We start from the raw sequence: 22,402 nt of genomic DNA, 5'->3' as shown, positions 1-22,402 counted from the left end.
ACTTATGAAACAATATTTATGCTAGTTTGCCTCATTCCATGTATCGTAATAATATTAAAATAAAAGATTGCTTATGTAACTCTCTCTAGGTGGAGTTGGAGAATAAAATAATGTTGACGTTTGTTGAGCATCTCTCTCTCTCTCTCTCTCTCTCTCTCTCTCTCAATAGAGTTGAATCAAAGGTCATAACTCCTCTTTGAATGGCTACTAGGAACAATTGTCGCTAGTTTGAACGAGCCATATTTGTCCAAACATAAAAAAATGACAGATTCCAAATTTACATTTTGTTTATCCTTTATAGTTTGTATAACGCCCCCAAATTTAAATAATTGCATTTACTTAAGTGGAGAGCTACTGGTGATTCCTCTAAATCAATTAACTTGTAACTGACCGGTAGAATTACCAATAGACTTATCAAATAAAAAGTATACGTAAAGCAAAAATCATGAATTGAGACTTTTAAAAATAAACCTTTATTACATAATCATGTATCATCAATCCTCGACTCAGAGAGTCCAAACAGACATTACTAAAACAAGTAACTATTAATTTCCTAACCTGACAACAGGAGACATCCATTGGCGAATTCTCACTCTAACGCCTTTCAACCCACTAAGCCATAAACACCTAAGTGTTCGACAAGTGGGACAAATGTAATTGGGTAAGTTCATGACTTAGTGGTTATGCAATGAACCTTAGGTAACCATATTAAAATAAAATGTTGCTTATGTAACTCTCTCTAGGTGGACTTGGAGTATAAAATAATAAAAATATTTACTTTTGTTGAGCATCTCTTTCTCTTTCTCTCTCTATCAATGGAGTTGAATTGAAGGCAGTGGCGAAGTCAAGAATCGATCTTAATTTGTAGGGGCAATTTTTTTTTTCCTCTTTATATATTATGTTTCTACCATATATAAAAAATATAATAAATACAATTTGAAATAGAGACGATTTTTTTATAAAACGTGTAAAAAGAGATATATCCATCAAATTTTGTGTAGATGGGTTTTATAAACTCCCCCACTGAAAAGAGAACAGTGATTATAGCTCTATATACATATATGCGTTGAGAAAATCGATCAAGGAATTTTAAATTGAACATTTCCCATTCATCACGATTAACCAACAAAAAAAGTCTCGTGCCATGTAGATTTTCCAATCACAAAACTGATGAGGTCAAATACTCTAATATTGATTGCACAACATTATGACTTTGTTATAGTTAACCAAATGAGACTTCCCCAAAAGAGAGAACCTCTAGCTCTGTGAGTCTTTGAAAGTTTATTTGGAGGAGCCTTACTATCTTAGCGAGTAAAACTCATACGGATAGTTGTGCTGGTTTATTTTAATTGATTACATTATGTTTGACAAAAACACTTCCATAACAGGGACGTCCTTATTTTCAGAGGACTTCCAGAAGAATGTTGCAGAATATTAATTCCAATATGGAAAGGACTGATCATGGCATGAATTTGCATAGAATATCTTTAAGAAGGCAAGTTACTGTTGAAGGAAATATTTCTGAAAACTATACAGCTCAGAAAGTCGGTTTTTCCTATAACCCATCCGGACGCCCAAATGCCAGAGTCCGGACACCTAGCTCAGAACTTCAGAGTCTTATGAAAGTCTAGACGGCTCAATAGACCCGAGCCACAGAGAGCACCAGTCTGCAATGAGGTCCGAACGCTGATGCGATGACTGCGGACGGAGGAACTATTTTATGCAACCGTCCGGATGCAAAGGTTGTTGCCTGTCCAGATGTGCTTCAATAATTTCTTGAAGTTTCAGTTGCAGGTTCGGACGCTAGAAGCCAAGTCCAAACGCCACCTATGTAAATTCAAGTTTGAGTAGAATTAGGATTTCTGAAACCTATTTGAAGAGGCTTCTAGGTTGTGTTTTTTAGAGAATTCAATGTAGAATTCCAGTGTGCTAAGAGATGGTATTTATGCAGATATTGTTAGATGTTCTAACTTTCTTAGAGTTTTGTGTTGTATTTGAAATACCGTGTGAAGACTAACTTATAGAGGAGCTTTAAGTTATAAGGTTCTGTTGAAGAACTCTTCAGATAGGAGTCTGGTTGAGAGGCGCTCAAGTATAGGTACTTGTTTGAGTTTAAAGTACGACTATTGCAAGGATATTATGAGTATTACTATCTTGTGATGAGTGCCAAATATTGTATATTTGGATCATTTAATTTGCATGTGATAAATCTTTAACTTTGTTATTTTCTGATTTTTTTTGTTAGTTTTGGTGTTTTAGTGTTTTATAAGTCATTGAGAGAAAATAACGATTTTTATGTTGACCCAAGGTAGTGTCATGGGCCATAAGACCAACGCTCATCGTGGATCTTCACTAGACCCATGGTGACCCATGTCAGCACGGCCACCATGTCTATTGTTGGTCATCGGACCCATAGTAGCGGCCTTGGATCTTCTTCACCCTGTTTGTTTTTTTTTCCTTTTTTTTTTTTTTTTCAAAGTTATAAGGTAATTTTGGTTTTATTGAAAAAAGTTTACAACTATATATTGACTTTTTTAAAAATAAATAAATAAATAAATAAAAAATGGTCTGATTTGAGGTCTTTTTAAAAAAAATAATAAATAAATAAATAGGAAAAAAAAAAAAAAAGAAGAAGAAGAAGAAGAAATGTTTGGTTTCATTATTATTTACATCTCTTATCCATTTCCGTACAAAAGATGTACAAATCTTCCATTGAATCTATGAAACCATAGATGAATTCCTCAAATTTAATGGGAAATTTCCAAAAATACGTGTAAGAGAATGATACCAAACACATTTCAATTTCAAATAAGAGTCGTAAATCCAGAGCAATTATGTCACCCTATTTGGGAGCTTTATAATAAAAAGGAATGACAAAAAAGAAAGATTAAATTAAGAAGGAACCGAATGAAATAGAAAGACACGAGCTGCTTTCCTCCGTGTGCATGTGTTGAAAAAGTATTTGGGGGACTAGTGCCCCTCCAATGCCAAGGGTAATTCCACTCCCGATGAAAATCGCGACGATTAGAAACTTATTTGGTTTGAAGATGTTTTTAACTTTTTTATTATGATATGACATAAATATAAAAGCTAATTTTGATTATTGTTTTATGAATGTTTTATGTTTTGAAATGTTTGATAATAATTTTATTTTTTTGCTAAAAATAAAAGAGAATAACTTTTATAGAGACTTCACATACATAAGATCTTTTGTACCTTCCAATGAGAGAATGACATATCAGCGTAGAAAAAAAAAAAAAGGATGGAAAAAGAGGAAAAAAAACCAAATTATTTGATAATATGGCTACTCTCTTCTAAAGCAAATCCAAATTATTTGATTTTTCATCAATATTAAAACTGAAGCTAGCTATTAAAAGTTATATGACTGCAATGTTTATAAATTTAACATTGGTTTATTTTTAAAATGAAGATTTTAAGATTAAAAGTTGATAATGTCACTTAAATTAAGAAATTAAGAATTACATATATAAATATCAAATGATATAAATTATTAATTTTCAAATAGAGCTATTGAGACTGCCATTAGTATGGAATGAGTATAATAAATGGGTATAAAGAAAGAGGAGTATTATTTTACTCCGAAACATCTGTTGTACATGTAAGTATATATATTGTTTTGAACTTAAGGGTTGTTGTTTACTCTCCTCTTTCGCTCTCCAAGCATAACGTTTTCCTTGGGCTAGTCTCCTTCCCTGTAACCTGACTTAGGCTTCTGTATTTAGAAAAATTAACATAGAATATCCTCCCAAACTTTAAAGTTTAATTATTTGTCATTTAATACTAACTCATCCATGTTAATTATTTAAAATTAGTCCGAAGTACGTGTTAGCCACGTGTACGGACACTGTACACGTGGCTAACAGGTTGCCACTTGTCATTGGCGACGTGTTCCGCGCGTGTTAAATCTGGGTGTAGCTAAATGCACATTTGGCCGTGTGTACAGTAATACACGTGTCCAATTATGATACACGTGGCCAGATTGCCATGAGTATTAAAATACTCGTGGCAAGTTTGCCACGTGTATCATAATACACGTGGCAGGCTGCTGTCCTTTTTTAAATTATATTTTTTATTTAAATAAAATTATTTCATATATTAAATATAATTATTTAATATAATTTTCGAATTAATTAAATTTTTATTTTTATTCCTTTTTCAAATTTTAATTGTATTTTTATATTATTTAATTTTTAATTGTATTTTTTTATTTTATTTAATTTTTAATTGTATTTTTATTTTATTTAATTTCTAATTGTATTTTTATTTCATTTAATTTTTAATTGTATTTTTATTTCATTTTATTTTGTAATTGTATTATTTTTTAAATACCTAATTGCATTTTTATTTAGGCTAATTATTTTTGAAATTTATTTTGTAATTTCTTTTTTTGCAGTAATTTTGTTATTGCCGGCCTAAAATATCGCAAAATCTATTTTACCCCAAAATAGAACAAAATGAAATTACACATATCAATAATTAATAACATATTTGTTAACTATACATATCTTCACAAACCAAAAATAATTACATAAAATATCTACGACTCGGAAGGGTGTCTCTGCGGTACCGTCGCAGGAGTATACTGGCCACCCGGCGATTGCTGCACAATGGACGGTGTAATAGGCGATGGTGTCCCAACAGGGGAGTGCTGGCTCAGCCGTCGTCCAGAGGGCGACAACGGACCAATTGTTGTCGCATAACCTGCAAATAATAAATACACTTATAATATATAATGCTATACATAAAGTATGACAATTAATGAAAAGAAAATTAAATTAATTATGTCATATACACAATATGAATCATACCTGCAGATGCACTACTAACTGACGACGTGCTACCTACGTTTGCAGATGAACCCTGCTGAGCACCTCCTGTGCCATGCGAGGCCATGAATGCCTCGAACCCTCGCATGCGCTGCTCCAAGATGTCGTTTCTCTCTCGCTCGGGACGTAGCTTCGCCCGCAAATCCGCCACCTCCCGGGTATTTTTAGCCAAAGCCTGGGACGTGCTATCTGATGGAGCCTCCTGTGAACGAGACCTGTACGCGAAACACGTCCCACGAACAGGAGTAACATTCGGCCCAACCTGCCGAACCTTCCCTGCGTACTCAAGCCTCCCAATCACCTGTTCGTACGCGTCGTTCGGTGCCCATCGCATCGTGTCTTGTGACACGCTCTGCGTGGCGGCGAGATCAGTAGATAAATTCTGCGCCATCCTCTCCTGTACGTCATCAACATAAAATACACATATATTAAATAATGTCATATCACACACATAACTTAGAAATAGACGAGTAAAATAACGATGTAGCATACACATAGGATCCGTGTGCGTTCATTCGGGTAAGTGCTGTCCTTCCTTGTGTGCGTCTTCACGAACGACTCGGCGCGAGTGGGGGGCGTGCCAGATGTACATGCCTGTCACCATCCAGTTGAAATATATAACAAACAGAGAGCGAGAAAATAGTGACAATTAGCAACAATTGGCAACAAATATTGTATTTACATATATTTGTTCATACCTCCTCGTGATTAAATCTAGCATAACTTTTAGATCCCGTACAATGAGGGAGGTTATTCTGCACGCGCAAACGCTTCATCCGTTCAGATGTCGCCTACGCATTGAACATGATGGTAAAAATGTAAGCATTGACACAATTAAATTAGTAATCAAAATTAAATTAACTAATTTACTAAAAAACACAACATTTTTATGTCATACAATCAAAGACCTACATACTCTTTTTTGCTCAGTGCACCAGTCGGTCAGCAGGAACTCCACATCTTCTGCGTCATACTTCTCCAAAAATCTGACTGGCACTCTCGCACGTATAATATCGGGTGTGTCACCGTCTCGAATTTTTAGCTTGGTTTTGAACTTCGACTTCCACGAGCGGTGCTTGCGGCCAATATCATTCAACGCTTCCTGTTCTGCCCTGCGCTCATCTACAGATACAGGTAGATGGAACTCCTCTTACACATTCAATGTAAGCATTAATTTTTAAACCTTCAAGAGAAACTTAATCTTAGATTTAATTTAAATAAATAAATAAATTAGATTCATAACCATACCATCAGCGCGTGCCACATAGCCTTTTTAATCTGCTTATCTACTTTGGCCCATTCGTCCCGCATATGTATGAATGACCCGCTCCTAATGAGCATGCCCTCAGCCCGCCAAAACCGATTGCAAGCTCGCCCTACAGGTTGTATCGCAGCATTGTACTGCAATACAATCTTCTTCCCCCTCGGGAGCACCAAATTTCTCTCTGGGTCCCTAATCACCTCATAATAGATGCTCCCGTCTGGGTTGTACCCTAATCAAAAAAATATACAACATTTAATTGTTTAACACTAAAAAACATAATTATATTAATAAATTGAAAATTCAATTTATTTTTCTTCCAAACTTAATATTTAAGTATTTCGGTAACATAATATGAATTTTAATGATGTCTAAATATGTACTTACCTATCAATCGAATCTGGTCAATCTCTATGTGCTGGGTCGCTGGGTCGCCTGCGACCTCCTCGCCAACCCCTCTCGCTGGGGGAGGCTGCTCATCATCCTCTGAAAGCATATCTTGGGGGCTATCGGGGGCCAAATCATCGGGACCCAACATCGCAACGTCCCCCTCATGTGGAAGCTGGCTCCCCCCCAAATCAGGCATCTGGCTCTCACCAGCTAGTGGCACCTGGCTCTCACCAAATAAAGGCACCTGGCTCTCACCAGATAAAGGCACCTGGCTCTCTCCAAGTCCCGAGCCCTGACTTGCTGCCGATGCTGGCATCTGTCTCAACCCTATAATCTGGCCCTTCATCTCCAGATGTGCTGGTATCTGTCCCAACCCCATATCCGGCATCTGCATCTCCCCGGTCTGTGACAGGAGAACCCTATCATCCCGTGTCTCACTATCAGGGTTACACAGCGTAGGTGGAGTATATGTATACGGAAAGTACGGCGCATAACCATGTGGCCCCATCCCCTCTCGCAGCCACCATCGAGTCACGTTACCCGGTGGAGTGAACCCTATCTAAGATAATGTCGGGAGCTCCGAATATGGAGAACTGGAACATCCAGCTGTGCTGGTCTGCCCGTGATCTGACGTGGGCACAGCCACCGTACCCGGCATCAACGGTCTGTAAGCGGCATCTGGGTGGTGTGGCCACGCCGCAGTATATAATGCCGTCGAATATGTGGGCGTGGTCATGGAGGGCAGGGGTGGGCGGGGTGTCCGATATGCACAAGGAGGGTGTCTCTGGTCCATCGATACCTGCGAACAAATGTAGACAAATTAATTAAAATTTGTATTTTATATATTATTAATGAATATGCAAATTATACAATGACATTTACGCAAATAAAAAAAACTGTATTGAGTTCAAGCGAATTGTACTAACAATAAATATCAATCATTGTATCACGGGAGCTTCAATCGGATCAATGTCGGGCCTGTCGTACTCGAATTCATCATTCGTATTGGGTATGTCATTAGTGGCTAGTACGAGCGGTACACACTCATGATAGGTTGTACCTGTCTCATTACTCCCTTCCCCCTGACCAACGTCGTATACGTTGCGCGGTTTGGTCCTAACTGCACAAACCCAATTTGGGTTCCTTCCATCCTCGACGTAGAATACTTGATCTACCTGAGATGTAAGCACGTACGGCTCGTCCTGAATCAGTTCTCCCCTGTGGACGAGGTGATTGAAGTTGACAAGCAGGCCATACTCGTCTATTTTGAACCCTATGCCCATCGTCGGGTTTGCCCAATTGCACTTAAACAGGACGTACGTAGTCCTGTCATAGTACTCGACCTCAACTATATCGGTTAACTGTCCGTAGTACATTTCGCCGTTAACAGTTGGAACACATACGCCGCTGTTCTGTGTCCTCCTTCCAACATCATGGGCAAGCGTGCGGAACAATTTTCCATTTACCACGTACTCGTTATACTTGACTGCTGTCTCCTTCAGCCTTCTACAACGCATAACCAATTTGTGGCCCAATTCCTCCCTACGTTGATCGTCCAGGCCATCGACCTATGTTATAGTTACATATATTAAAGACAACATTGGTTAATTACACCCAACACGGGTAAATTTTTTCAATTTCAAATTTACCTCTATTTCCTTACATATGCACGGTACCATTCACAGAACTGCTCATGATGTTGTGCTTCAGTAAGAGCCCCCGTGATGCGACTCCTAGTACATGATCGCCTAAGCGCGTCTTTGTGCATCCTACACGCAATGTATACAATTACGTAATAATAGTTTTTAATATTTTTAATTTTTATTCTATTAAATATATAAACACTACTTACATCCGCAAATTGTGAAACTCGTCAGAGTTGAACACAATATAACGATGAATCTGGTGCATTGTCAACCGGTTCAGGGTAACTCGCGTGCCCGCCCCCTTGGATCCATCAGGATTTCGCTGAGGTCTGTTGTGACAGGTTGGTGCGTTATTCAGATACCTAGAACAGAACGTTATCAGCTCCGTTGCTATGTACCCCTCTGCAATGCACCCCTCAGGAGCTGCTTTATTACGCACATTAGACTTAAAAATCCCAAGACTCCTGGTGTACACACATGCACGACGATAAATTGACATCGTTTATTGAACCAATTAAATCAACGAAATTTTACTAACAGAATTTTACCTCTCTGCTGGGTACATCCACCTATACTGCACGGGTCCGCCGAGTCTACACTCGCGCACAAGATGCACGACCAAGTGGACCATGCTGGTAAAAAACCCTGGAGCAAATACCTGTTCTAGCTTGCACAACGTTGTACAGACTTCACCCTACAGTCGGTCCATCTCATCTTGTTTTAGGTTGGTTGAGCATATGCCTCTGAAAAATGCAGAAATCTCCACAAGAGGTCTACCCACTTTTTCTGGCAATGACTAACGCAATGCAATTGGGAGAAGCTATTGCATCAGTATGTGGCTATCATGGCTCTTCAACCCCGAAATTGTACGGTCCTTGAGCCGAACACATCGTGAAATGTTCAAGGCGTATCCATCCGGGACCCTCACATTTCGAAGAACCTTCAAAAAATTTTCTTTGTCCTCCCTAGACATGGTGTGACAGGCGGCAGGCATATATGTCTTACCATTTGCGGCTGTGAACGGATGCAACTTAGGTTTCAACCCCATTTCTTGCAAGTCCAGCCGAGTTGCCAAGTTGTCCTTTGTTTTCCCTTTGATATCCAAAATAGTGCCAAGTATATTATCCATGACATTTTTTTCTATATGCATGATATCAAAATTGTGCCGAAGCAGATTGTCTTTCCAATATGGCAATCTAAAAAAAATACTTTTCTTCTTCCACAACACATCATCAGAGCTTGCTGCACCCCACTTCCGCTTCTTTCGTTTCCTCTTCTTACCCGCGTTCTCATCCCCAAACGCAACTCCGTCTAACTGTTGGATGATCTCGTCTCCGCTTGGCACGTTTGGTGCGCTGTCAAATTCTTCAGTATTGTTAAATGTTCTTCTGTTCAGCCGCCACAGATGTTCAGTTGGCAAGTATCGCCTGTGCCCCATATAGCAAAATTTACATCCGTTCTTTAAATATTTAGAACGTGTCGAATGCATACAGCAAGGACATGCCTTCACACCCTTGTTAGGCCAGCCTGATAAATCTGCATACGCTGGTAGGTCGTTTATTGTCCACATCAACTGAGCTCGCATATTAAAAATTTCCTATCTTTGAGCATCAAATGTCTGCACCCCAACACAATTCCAGCAACTCATTAATCAGTGGCTGAAGGTAGACATCAATATCCATACCAGGTGAGCTCGGTCCAGGGATAACCAGTGAGAGGATGAACGATGTCTGTTTCATGCACATCCAAGGAGGCAGATTGTACGGCACAAGCATTATGAGCCAGGTGCTGTGGGATGTGCTCATGTTCCCAAAAGGATTAAATCCATTGGCTGTCAAACCAAGCCAAACGTTCCTGCTGTCTGCCATGAAATCTGGATGTAAAATGTCAAACGATCTTCATGCCTCACCGTCAGCCAGGTGCCTCAAAACGCCATCCCTAGTGCGGCCTTCTGCATGCCATCTCATATATGGTGCAGTATGCTCAGACATGAATAGCCTCTGTAACCGTGGGATGAGTGGAAACCACCTCAACGTCTTCACCAAACGTTTTTTCCTCGATGTTATGACCTCACCATCCTCATCTACATGTGTATCAGCCCTCCACTTAGATTCTCCACAAACGGCACATGAATCTAAGTCTTTATTGTCTTTCCAGAATAACATACAGTCATTACAGCACGTCGGAATCTTCTCATACCCTAGACCCATGGAACTTAGGAACTTCTTCGTCTCATATGTACTAATTGGCAAAGTCTCATCACAAGGAGGTAATAGCTGATTGATAAACTCGAAAATGTCTGAAAAAATTTTGTTATTAATACCTCCCACGCACTTCAAATTGTACATGTGCACAGTAGCACTCAATTTAATGTGCTTGGTACCAAAGTGAAGTGGCTTCTCAGCAGTCTTTAACAACTCTTGGTACTTCAATGCATCCCTGCAAGAGGTTCCTTCATCAACATATTCAGGATCCGTATTGAAGGCTTCAGGAACATCGTGCATGCCGAAGGCGTCACGCAACATGGCGTGCATGTCACCCCTCCTTGTTCTGTGAATTCACCCTGTTCAGTGCTACCGGCAGCCGGATCTGTACCACTAGGATGACTCGAACGCTGACCAGGAACAGTAGACCCGCTCGTGGTCTCCCCGTGCATATACCACAAATTGTATCCTGGACTCATCCCCTTACCTCCTGTCAGGTGGGCAAGAACGTAATCTGGAGTGTGACGCTAGTTATTTCGACAATACTTGCATGGACAGTAAATTTTGCCATCGATAGCCGTACATTTACTAACGGCAAATGCAACAAACGACCTACACCCGTTGTTATACTTTGTCGTACCCCTACGTGCTGACATCCAAGACTTGTCCATATTTCTCTGTGTAGGAGTAAGAGACCTAGTCAAATCATATTTCTTATAGTATAAACTTGTAAAAAAGGAAGATCATGTGTTACAATTTGGCGGTTATGGTTTTAGGGTTTAGTGTTTAGGGTTTAGGGTTAGGATTTTAGTTTTAATTTTTTTTTTTTAAGGGTTTAGGGTTAAGATTTTAGTTTTTTTCCTTTAAGAATTTCGGGTTTAGGGTTAGGGTTTTAGTTTTTTTTTTTTTTAAGGGTTTAGGGTTTAGGGTTCAGGTTTTAGGTTTTATTTTTTTTTAAAGGGTTAAGGGTTTAGGGTTTGGGTTGTAGTTCTAGTTCATTTTTTTTTTTAAGGGTTTAGGGTTTAGGGTTAGGGTTTCAGTTGTTTTTGTTTTTTTAAGGGTTTAGGGTTTAGGTTTTAGGGTTAGGGTTTTAGCTATTTTTTGTTTTTAAGGGTTTATGGTTTAGGGTTTAGAGTTAGGACTTTAGTTGGTTTTTTTTTTTTTTTTAAGGGTTTAGGGTTTAGGGTTCGGGTTTTAGTTATTTATTTTATTTTTTTTTAGGGTTTAGGGTTAGGGTTTTAGTTTCTTTCTTTTTTTTTTTTTTTTTTTTTTTTTTTTTTTTTTTTTTTTTTTTTTTTTTTTTAAAGGGTTTAGGGTTTAGGGTTAGGGTTTTAGTTCTTTTTTTTTTTAAAGGGTTGAGGATTAGGGTTAGGGTTTTAGTTCTTCTTTTTTTTTTTTTTTTTTTTTTTTTTTTTTTTTTTTATAGGGTTTAGGATTTAGGGTTAGGATTTTAGTTTTTTCCTTTAAGGATAGAGGGTTTAGGGTTTAGGGTTAGGGTTTTAGTTCTTTTTTTTTTTAAAAGGGTTTAGGGTTAGGGTTTTAGTTTTTTTCCTTTAAGGATTTCGGGTTTAAGGTTAGGGTTTTAGTTTTTTTTTTTTTTTTAAAGGGTTTAGGATTTAGGGTTAGGATTTTAGTTTTTTCCTTTAAGGATAGAGGGTTTAGGGTTTAGGGTTAGGGTTTTAGTTCTTTTTTTTTTTTTTAAAGGGTTTAAGGTTTAGGGTTAGGGTTTTAGTTTTTTTTTTCTTTAAGGATTTCGGGTTTAAGGTTAGGGTTTTAGTTCTTTTTTTTTTTTTTTTTTAAAGGGTTTAGGATTTAGGGTTAGGATTTTAGTTTTTTCCTTTAAGGATAGAGGGTATAGGGTTTAGGGTTTAGGGTTTTAGTTCCTTTTTTTTTTTTTTTTTTTTTTTTTTTTTTTTTTTTTTTTTTTAAGGGTTAGGGTTTTAGTTCTTTTATTTTAAAGGGTTGAGGGTTTAGGGTTAGGGTTTTAGTTTTTTTTTTTTTTTTTTTTTTTTTTTAAAGGGTTTAGGGTTTAGGGTTAGGGTTTTAGTTTTTTTCCTTTAAGGATTTCGGGTTTAAGGTTAGGGTTTTAGTTTTTTTTTTTTTTTTTTGTTTTTGGGTTAGGGTTTTGGTTATTTTTTTTTTTAAGGGTGTAGGGTTTATGGTTAGGGTTTTTGTTTGTTTTGAAGGGTTTAGGGTTGTGGATTTACGGTTTAGAGTTTTTGAAATTTTTAAGGGTTTTTATTGGTGTTTTTTTTTCTAAGGGTTTGTGTTGGTTTTACGGTTATGATTTTAGGATTAAACTCTAATCCTAAACTTTAAGTATTTAAAGTTTAGAGTTAGAGTTTAGCTATTTCTTAACGCGTAGACGGTCAATTTTTTTTTTTTTCCTTTAATTCTTATACTAAAAAAAGTTTTTTTTTTTTTGTTTTTGTTTTTTTTTTTTAATTTATCATTTTCAAAACTGTCATCGTTGGTTTATAACGGGAAACTAATGGCGGAAATTGTTTGATTTTTTTCACTAACAAAAAAACTCCTAAATTCATAATAACACATTAAAATATGTATATATATAAAACCTCTCAAATCAACCATTACAAAAATCAAATTATAAACACTAAAAACACAACAACATAGTGAAAAATGTCGTGACTTAAAAAAAATATTAAATAAATTAAACCCTAATCAAATTTTTTCACATGCAGCATTGTTAAAAAAAAATAATAATAATAATTAACCAAATTAATACTTATGGACTGAAATACCTGGTCCATAAAAAAAAAAAAAAAAAAAAAAACCCAAATTATATGTATACAACTTTCAACAAGTCAGTAACATTGGATAAAAAAAATGGGAATAACAAAAAAAATATTACAACCTTAGCATATGCTCAACAAAATACAATCCTCAACAATATATATATCACAAGGAAATGAACACAGCCGGATATACATGTAGAAGGAAAAAATAAATACAAACAATGACACACAAAATACTCACAAAAAATTTCAGGGTTTATGGATTTAGGGTTGCTTATATATATATACATATATATACACCTGCATATATGGAGGAAAAAGAAGTTAAAAAACTGAGAAAAATATATATGTGGAAACCGGCCGGTAGACAGAGAGCTAGAGGAAGAAGAAGATTACCGGAGCAGATCGACGCACAGCCGTGCCCAGCTGCCAGAGAGTAGTCCCAGTAGAAAGAGAGAGCTAGAGAGAGAGAGAGAGAGAGATAATTAGATCCGATATATACGTGAGAGAGAGGGAGAGAGAGAGAGAAACAGCCGGTGAGAGAGAGAGGTGATCGGTGGTGGACGGTCACCACGGCGGAGACAAGGCCGGAGGCACAGTAACGGGCTGAGCTCGACGGAGAGAGAGGGAGAGAGAGAGAGAGAGAGTGTTCGTAGAAATGGGTAGGTTCCAGAGGAAGCTACCCATTTCTATTATATATATATATTAATATAAATTTAAAATAATATGCACGGATGGCCAGGTGGCGCGCGGGAGAACTCCCGCGCAGTGTGCCTGGCCAAACGATTGGACACGTGTTATTATAACACGTCTTCAATTGGAGACGTGTATTTTAAATACACGTCTCCAATTGTATTATATATTTAATAAGTAAAATATATTATAATTATATATAAATTATTATTTATATAAATGTGTGTATAAGTTATTCACGTGATACAAATACAAACCCATGCAACCATGCAAACCTATTCATAAAAAAAAAACAAAAACCATGCAACCCTATTCATCAAAAAAAAAAAAAAACCGTACAACCCTAAGTGTATGTAATGTACACATTGCTAAACCCTAAGCCCTAAAACTAAACCGTAAACTATAAATCAAAACTAAATCCTAACCATAAATTTAAACCCTAACACTAAGTATATATATATATATATATATATATATATATATATATATATATATATATATATATATATATATATATATACTAGACTAAACCCTAACAAAAAAATTAAACCCGAAAACCCCTAACCTCATCGTGTATATACTATATATAGCCATAAACCATAACCTTAACGGATATCTTGAGTGTATGTATTATATATACCTATAAACGACACCCATAAATGTATATACTATATATATCTATAAACCTTAACCCTATATACTATATATAGCTATAAACCCTAACCATAAATGTATATACTAATATATCTATAAACCCTAACCGTATATACGATATATAGCTATAAACCCTAACCCTAAATGTATATACTATATATATCTACAAACCCTAATCGTATATACTATATATAGCCATAAACCCTAACTCTAAGTGTATGTACTATATATAGCCATAAACCTAGTGTATATCAAATATATATAGCCATAAACATTTATCTTTAAAGAATGAGAAAAATGAATATTTAGCTTTTTAATTTTTAATTTTGCTATTGTTTGAGGAGATTCTCTCTTTAACTTGATTGAATAAAATTCGACTAAAATGCCGTAAAAAAATATAAGATATACGCTATAGTTTTTTTCAATTTTTCAACTGTTTAGATTTAATATTACAATCTTTCTAATACAAAATTAGAGTAAATATACTGTACTTTTTTTGTAACAACACATAAGCCAAATTCATTCGAATTTATATGATATCGGAACAATCTAATTATAATCAATCTAGGATTTAAAGTTATATTTAAAAGTGTACAATAATGACACGTGAAAAAATATTGACATTATTATTCATAAAACGTAAAATCAAATAGGTTATAACTCATAACCCGAAGTGTATATATTATATATACTATAACCCTAAGTGTAAATACTATATATATCAATAAACCCTAACCCTAAGTATATATACTATATATAGCTATAAATCCTAACCATAGTCCATAGGTATATATACTATATATAGCCATAAACCCTAACCCTAAGTATATGTACTATATATAGCCATTGACATAAGTGTATATAGCTATATATATAGCTATAAACCATAGTGTAAATACTATATATAGCTATAAACCCTAATCCTAAGTGTATATACTATATATATCGATAAACACTAACCCTAAGTATATATATTATATATAGCTATAAACCCTAGCCCTAAGTATATATACTATATATAGCTATAAACCATAACCCTAAGTTTATGTACTATATAAGGGACTAAACCATAAGTATTTAATTTATTATGTAGCACGTAACCCTCAAAATAATTGCATTTACTATATATAGCCATAGATAGCAAGGTTAGGGTATATATATACAAGTCATTATAAATGTATATATATGGTATATATATAAATGCATACATATCTATATATATAGTATTAATTATAGGTTTTTTAACTTTGTTATGTTTGAAATTTTTTTTCTTTGGTTTCTAAATGTTGATAGTGTACAAAACTAAACCCTAATTTGAAGTACTATTTGGTTTAATTATGCATATAGTACAATATGTAAATTAGGTTAGGGTTTTTTTTTTTTTTTTTTTTTTTTTTTTTTTTATTTTTTATATATACTTAATAAAATAAGAAGTTTTTTTTTTATTTTTTATTTATTTTTATTTTTATTTTTATTTTTAATACACGCGTCTATATACACACGTGTAAAAATACACGTGTCCATATAGACGTGTAATAATAAACGTGTCCATATGGACACGTGTATTAAATACACGCATCTATATGGACGCGTGTATTTAATACACGTGTCCAATTGGCCGCATGTATTAAATACACGCGGCCAATTGGGCCATGTATACTATTAGCCACGTGTCATAATGACACGTGGCTAGTTACTTGTACTGTAGACACGCGGCTAATTGTCAGTTTTTTAGTAGTGTAAGAGCAACTAATTTCGAATTGATTGTTTTCTCTCCTATCTAATGGCATGCCAACAAGTGTTTAGTGTGACCAAGTGGCCAGGAAATTGCTTTGCATGCTTCCCAGCTACTAGCTAGCTAGTTCTTATTGTTTCATAAATGAAATTAGAATGGAAAAGTTTTTCTTTAACAACTCAAGTAAGACCTCCATACCCATTTCACAAGATGGTTTGTAGAGCCATTTGAAAACTTGGCATGCTTCTTTTCTCTGCATGTTGGAGGATAGCATACCAGTCACTCACATCACATAACATAACGTACAACTCATTCAAAGTGGATGAAGGCTTCATGATAGAGATTTTATTAAAGTACTTCAATCATAAAACTACATACTCTCAAATCATAGATTGTGCGCAACCCTAAAATTGTCTACCAGGATTTTTTGTAGGCCAAGAAGTCTTCAATGATGCGGGTAAATTGCAATAACATACACAGGACATCTCCCTACGGCCCACATACAAAGATCCAGATGATGACTTCGTTTGCTTAAAATATATATATATATATATATATATATATATATATATATATATATATATTTGACATTACCTCCCCAAAGAAAATAAAAAAATTACCATTCATATAAAGAACATACCTTATCTATGCCACGAGAAGCTTCCTTTACTTTGGAATCTTGTAGGTGACTTGATGAAATTTCTTCCTTCTGTGCCTTTCATCGTGGGATTTTCGAGAAGATAAACTCTAGATGAAGCTCCCTCGACTTCCTCTACTTCAACTTCTTCGTTACGGCAAAATCAAATTAACTGGCTAGGAATCATGTGTTTTGGGGAAATTGGGAGAAATCAAGAAGGAAGCGGAAAATGAAGGTAAATCTAGGTTTTGCGTGGATTTAATTCATTACGTGACACTGACGTGGCGACATGGACAGGTCTAGTGGCATCTTGGACAGGTTTCGCCTTTTTAAATTAGCTTATTGGCAGTGAGGTGGGCTTCAGATAACTTTTTGGATGGAGGTACCATCTCCGTTTTTAGCCGTAAGAGATGATATTATCTATGAAACAAATTGAAACCTAGCTAGGTGAGAAAAAAATAAAGTTGTAAAACTACAAGGGGTCAAAGATATTTAACCCTTTATTTTATTTCAAAATTTTCACTTTTTTTGTGGTTATATACATGTTGTATACTATGCTATACATGAACACAGGCCGTACATTGATATTCATCAAAATCCAAGGAAAGAGATTAGAGGCTATTTAAGGCCCAACTTTTAACTTGATCTACTAGGATTAAATAGCCCAACATTATTGATAAGGTACTACTGTTTTATCCGTGTTTTGTTCTCCACTTTGTTCTTGGTGGGATACTTCAAGGCTTATCTAGTAAGATGAAATAAATCAACTTGCAAAATGGTACGTATGAATAAGGTATGCTCCTGCCAGGAACAACTCTTGTCTCCCTAATAAAAAATCAACAACTATCATCACTACAAAAAAAAAATAGTATTTTGCCACTTGCATTTAGCCACGTGTACAGACACAGTACACGTGGCTAACAGTTTGCCACGTGTAAATGGCCACGTGTGCGACTCATGTTAAATCCGGGTGTTACTAAATGCACATTTTGCCGCGTGTATCACAATACACGTGGCCACTGTGCCACGTGTATTATATGGTTCACGCGGCTGATAGTTAGCCACGTGTATTTAGTACACGCGGCTGACTGTTTGCCGCGTGTACTAAATATACGTGGCTAGCTGCTTCATTTTTGTTAAAAAAAAAAAAAAAAAATTCTGTTCTTCTTCCCTTTTTTTTTTTTTTTTTTTTTTTTTTTTTTTTTTTTTTTTTCGCCAGTGCCCTCGCCAGAAACTTTTTTTGCAATTTTTTTTTTTAATTTCCGTCGCCGGAAATTTCTGCAAGGCCGGTGAAATCACTACGAAAATCCCCCAAATTTAATATTCAGTCAACCACATTACCAAAAAATACCAACAAAACACCAAAAAATCTCCAACAAAATACGAAAAAATCACCAACAATCACCAAAAATCACCAACAATTACAAAAAATCAACAACAAAAACCAAAAATCACAAACTTTCAGATCAGAGAACTCAAAGAAACAGAAGGAAAAAAAAAAAAAAAAAAAAAACTCTCAAAAAACGCCGGTAAAACACCCCCTTGGCTTCACCGGCGTGGGACCATGACCCTCCGGACTCCGTCACCATCGACGACCATGGCTCTCTCTCCGCCGGCTGGCCCCCCTTGGCTTCTCTCAGTCTCCCTTTCCATCTCCCTGTCTGCGTGAAGAAAAAGGAAAAAAAAAAAGAAAGGGAAAAGTACACATAAACCCCTCAAACTACCACCTCATTGTCAATGTACCCCCCAAACTACCAATTGTGTCAATGTCCCCCTAATGACAAAAATGTCCTTCATAAAATTATTAAAATAAAATAAAATAAAAATTATTAAAAAAATACAAAATTTTATTCCAAAAAAATAACAAAAAATTAAAACTGTTTTTTATTTATTTTATTTTTTTTTAAAAAAAATTAATTTTCAGTATTTTTTTTCGTTTTTTTATTTTTTAAAAAAATTGTTCTTTTTCGTTTTTTTAATTTAATAAAAACTGGTTTTTTTTTTTTCATTTGTTTTAAAAAAAAAATTAGTTATTTTTTGTTTTTTCGTTTTTTTTCTTTAAAAAAAATTGTTCTTTTTTGTTTTTTAATTTAATAAAAACTGGTTTTTCTTTTTTTCATTTTTTAAAAAAAAAAATAAATTTCTGTTATTTTTTGTTTGCTTTTTTTAAAAAAAGAATAATAAAATTGTTCTTTTTTATTATTATTTTATTTTTCGTTTTTTATTTAATTTTTTAAAATATTTTTTTTTTAGTTTTTTATTATTTTTTTTGTAAGTTTTTTAGTTTTAGTTTTAATTTTTTAAATTTATGAGGACATTTTTGTCTTATTCAAAAAAAATTAGGGTCCTTTTTATCTTTTTGTTGGTCTTAGGGGGGACATTGACATTTTTTGGTAGTTTAGGGGGGGACATTAACACAATTGGTAGTTTAGGGGGTACATTGACAATTGAGTGGTAGTTTGAGGGGGTTATGTGTACTTTTCCCCCCAAAAAAAAATAGAGAAGGAAAGGCGTCTGTGCAAGAGAAAAAGGGGAAGAAGGAAGAAAAAAAGAAGAAAAAAGGGAAGAAGGAAAAGGCCAGGCGTCTGTGCAAGGGAAAAAGGGGAAGAAGGAAGAAAAAATAAGAAAAAAAGAGAAGAAGGAAAAGGCTAGGCGTGTAAAAAATAGAGAGGAGGAAATAAAAAGATAAAGGGGGGAAATGGAAAAAAGAAAAGGGGGGAAATTAGAAACAGTTGGCCATGTGTAAAAAATACACACGGTCACTTAGCCACGTGATAAAAAATACACGCTGCCAATTAGCAGCATGTAAAAAATACAAATACACACGGCTACTTGTTTCTCAAATGCAACCAGCCACGTGTTGGCCGCGTGGCTACAGTAACCGCTACTGTAGACACGCGGCGAATTGCAGCATTTTTTGTAGTGCATCTTCATCTTCTTCTTCTTTTCTTTTTTCTTTTTTTCTTTTTCTTTTTCTCTATCTTTTTTTTTTCTTTACAATTACATTATTAATGGCCGAGACTCGGATCCCTTGACTAACCTAATGCTTGACGAGGGATAATTCAAATTCTCAAAAAAATTCAATCCCTGGCCTCGTGCATGTGGATAGTTTCCACACGGATCGTTTCTCCTATTGAAAAACAAAAAAAAACAAAAAAAAAAGTAATGCTATGTACGTACCAACTTTTCCACACTTGCATTAACTGAAGAAAGGCAATTTTTGTGAACAAAATTGCACTGTAGAATTACGTACATATATACTTAATTGCCAGCGTTCTATTATATATTTATATATTTTCCGAAGCATTTTATTTTTTCAATTGGGAGACCGATTACGTAACATGGCTTTAGACATTGACTTATAATTATATATACATAAACAAAACCGTCTCATTTGATATCTTCAGGAATCTAGATCATTTGAGTGCTTCCGTTGTTGATTGAGCAGAAGGCAGCCTTTACAAATATGTTACGGCGTTGAAGTGGTCTGGCCCAATGAAAAAAATGACAAACTACTTCTCAATTACTTGTGGAGTTAAGCACGAGAAGAAGTAATCCATCAAGAGAAAAGAAAAAGCATGCAATATGGGATTAAGAAGTAACCACACGTGGTTAAAAGTCAGCTGTAGTTGTTGAAGAACTTGGTCCTCGTCATATTAAATCATGGACCAGTTCCATATATAGCAGTTGTCGATCTATAAATAGACATGTTTCCCATATAATATATCTCACCCATCACTCAAGCAAAATATTAGAGATCGAGCTTAATTAGATATGTCGACGAAAGGAGTCCATTTCGTTGTAATTGTGGCTCTCTTGTCACTCTCATCTTCCCTTGTCTCTGCCTACGATCCCAGCCCTCTTCAGGACATCTGTGTAGCAATCGATGACCCCAAGTCAGCTGGTATTTACTTTTTTTATTTATCAACCTTCTACATATATATTTAAATTCATTATATTCTGCTTAGATGCAAGCCTATCAGTAGTACTATTGCTTTCTTAGTAGTCTTGTATGTCATCTTACAAACTGTTACTATATATGAATGTGTCACTTTCTTTTTCCTTTAATGCTAACCAAGATTTCTTTCCTGCAGTGTTCGTGAATGGGAAATTCTGCAAGGATTTGGAAGATTCCAAGGCTGAAGATTTCTTCTTTTCAGGGCTTCAAAATCCTGGAAATACAGACAATCCAGCTGGGTCGAATGTTACCACTGTGAATGTGGAAAAAATACCAGGCCTCAACGCTCTAGGCATATCTTTGGCTCGCATTGACTTTGCACCATATGGCGAAAATCCTCCCCACACTCACCCTCGTGGCACTGAGATTCTTGTAGTCATAGAAGGTACTCTGTTAGTTGGTTTTGTCACATCCAACCCCGAAAACCGCCTTTTCACCAAAGTTCTAAAAAAGGGAGATGTCTTTGTGTTTCCAATTGGTCTCATTCACTTCCAATTCAACGTGGGACACACCAATGCTATAGCCATTTCTGGTCTTAGCAGCCAAAATGCAGGTGTCATCACGATAGCAGACACCGTTTTCGGATCTAATCCTCCTATCAATCCTGATGTTCTCAGCAAGGCCTTCCAACTTGACAAGAATATTGTTGAATATCTTCAAAAGAAGTTCTAATGGGATAACATTTAGAGAAACTTATGAAACAATATTTATGCTAGTTTGTCTCATTCTATCGTAATAATATTAAAATAAAAGATTGCTTATGTAACTCTCTCTAGGTAGAGTTGGAGAATAAAATAATGTTGACGTTTGTTGAGCATCTCTCTCTCTCTCTCTCTCTCTCTTTCTCTCTCTCAATAGAGTTGAATCGAAGGTCATAACTCCTCGTTGAATGGCCACCAGGAACAATTGTCGCTAGTTTGAACGAGCCATATTTGTCCAAACATAAAAAAAAAATAAAAAAAAAATAAAAAAAAAAATAATAACAGATTCGAAATTTGCATTTTGTTTCTCCTTTATAGTTTGTATAACTCCCCCAAATTTAAATAATTGTATTTACTTAAGTTGGAGAGTTACTGGCGATTCCTAGCCTCTAAATAAATTAATTGGTAACTGATCGGTAGAATTACCAATAAACTTATCAAATAAAAAGTATACTTAAAGCAGAAATCATGAATTGAGAGTTTTAAAAATAATTATTCATAAGTATGTATTAAGATTGACATATTAATAAGATAGCATGTAGGCACTACTATAAAAAGAAACAAAAATGAAAAAGTAAAGTTTCTAAAATTGCAGCTTACGCTCCTTTAGAGAACTAGCTAAAATCATTAAGTATCAAATTTGAATTGACTTTCACAATAATTTCTCTTTTTCTATATAGATAACTATTTGTTGTATAAATGAGAATAAGCACGATGTTAACATTATGACATAAACAACTAACATGCTACGAGTTGAGCAACACAACATAAGAGGCTTCTAAAACTAATTGAGAAGTAAAAACCACTGAGGCGTTACGCCTTCTTAAATTGGAAGAAAAGTCATTCTTTGTTTACACAATTGATTTTTAAAAAAATAAAAAATAAAATAAAAGGAGTGGGCGTGAGATAAAAACATGATT

At 35.2% G+C, this 22,402-nt stretch overlaps 1 protein-coding gene across 1 annotated transcript; it reads left to right on the top strand.

The window, feature by feature from the left end:
• Nucleotides 1-20,545: 20,545 nt before the first annotated feature.
• Nucleotides 20,546-21,591, top strand: LOC133869364 (germin-like protein subfamily 1 member 13). The gene is made up of 2 exons (XM_062306342.1): nucleotides 20,546-20,727; nucleotides 20,918-21,591. The coding sequence occupies exons 1-2, from the start codon at nucleotides 20,598-20,600 to the stop codon at nucleotides 21,451-21,453; spliced, it is 666 nt and encodes a 221-aa protein (XP_062162326.1). The 5' UTR covers nucleotides 20,546-20,597; the 3' UTR covers nucleotides 21,454-21,591.
• Nucleotides 21,592-22,402: the final 811 nt, after the last annotated feature.

Source organism: Alnus glutinosa, chromosome 5, assembly GCF_958979055.1.
Source record: "Alnus glutinosa chromosome 5, dhAlnGlut1.1, whole genome shotgun sequence".
NCBI classification, from domain to species: domain Eukaryota; kingdom Viridiplantae; phylum Streptophyta; class Magnoliopsida; order Fagales; family Betulaceae; genus Alnus; species Alnus glutinosa.
This window is presented reverse-complemented; position numbering and strand designations above follow the sequence as displayed.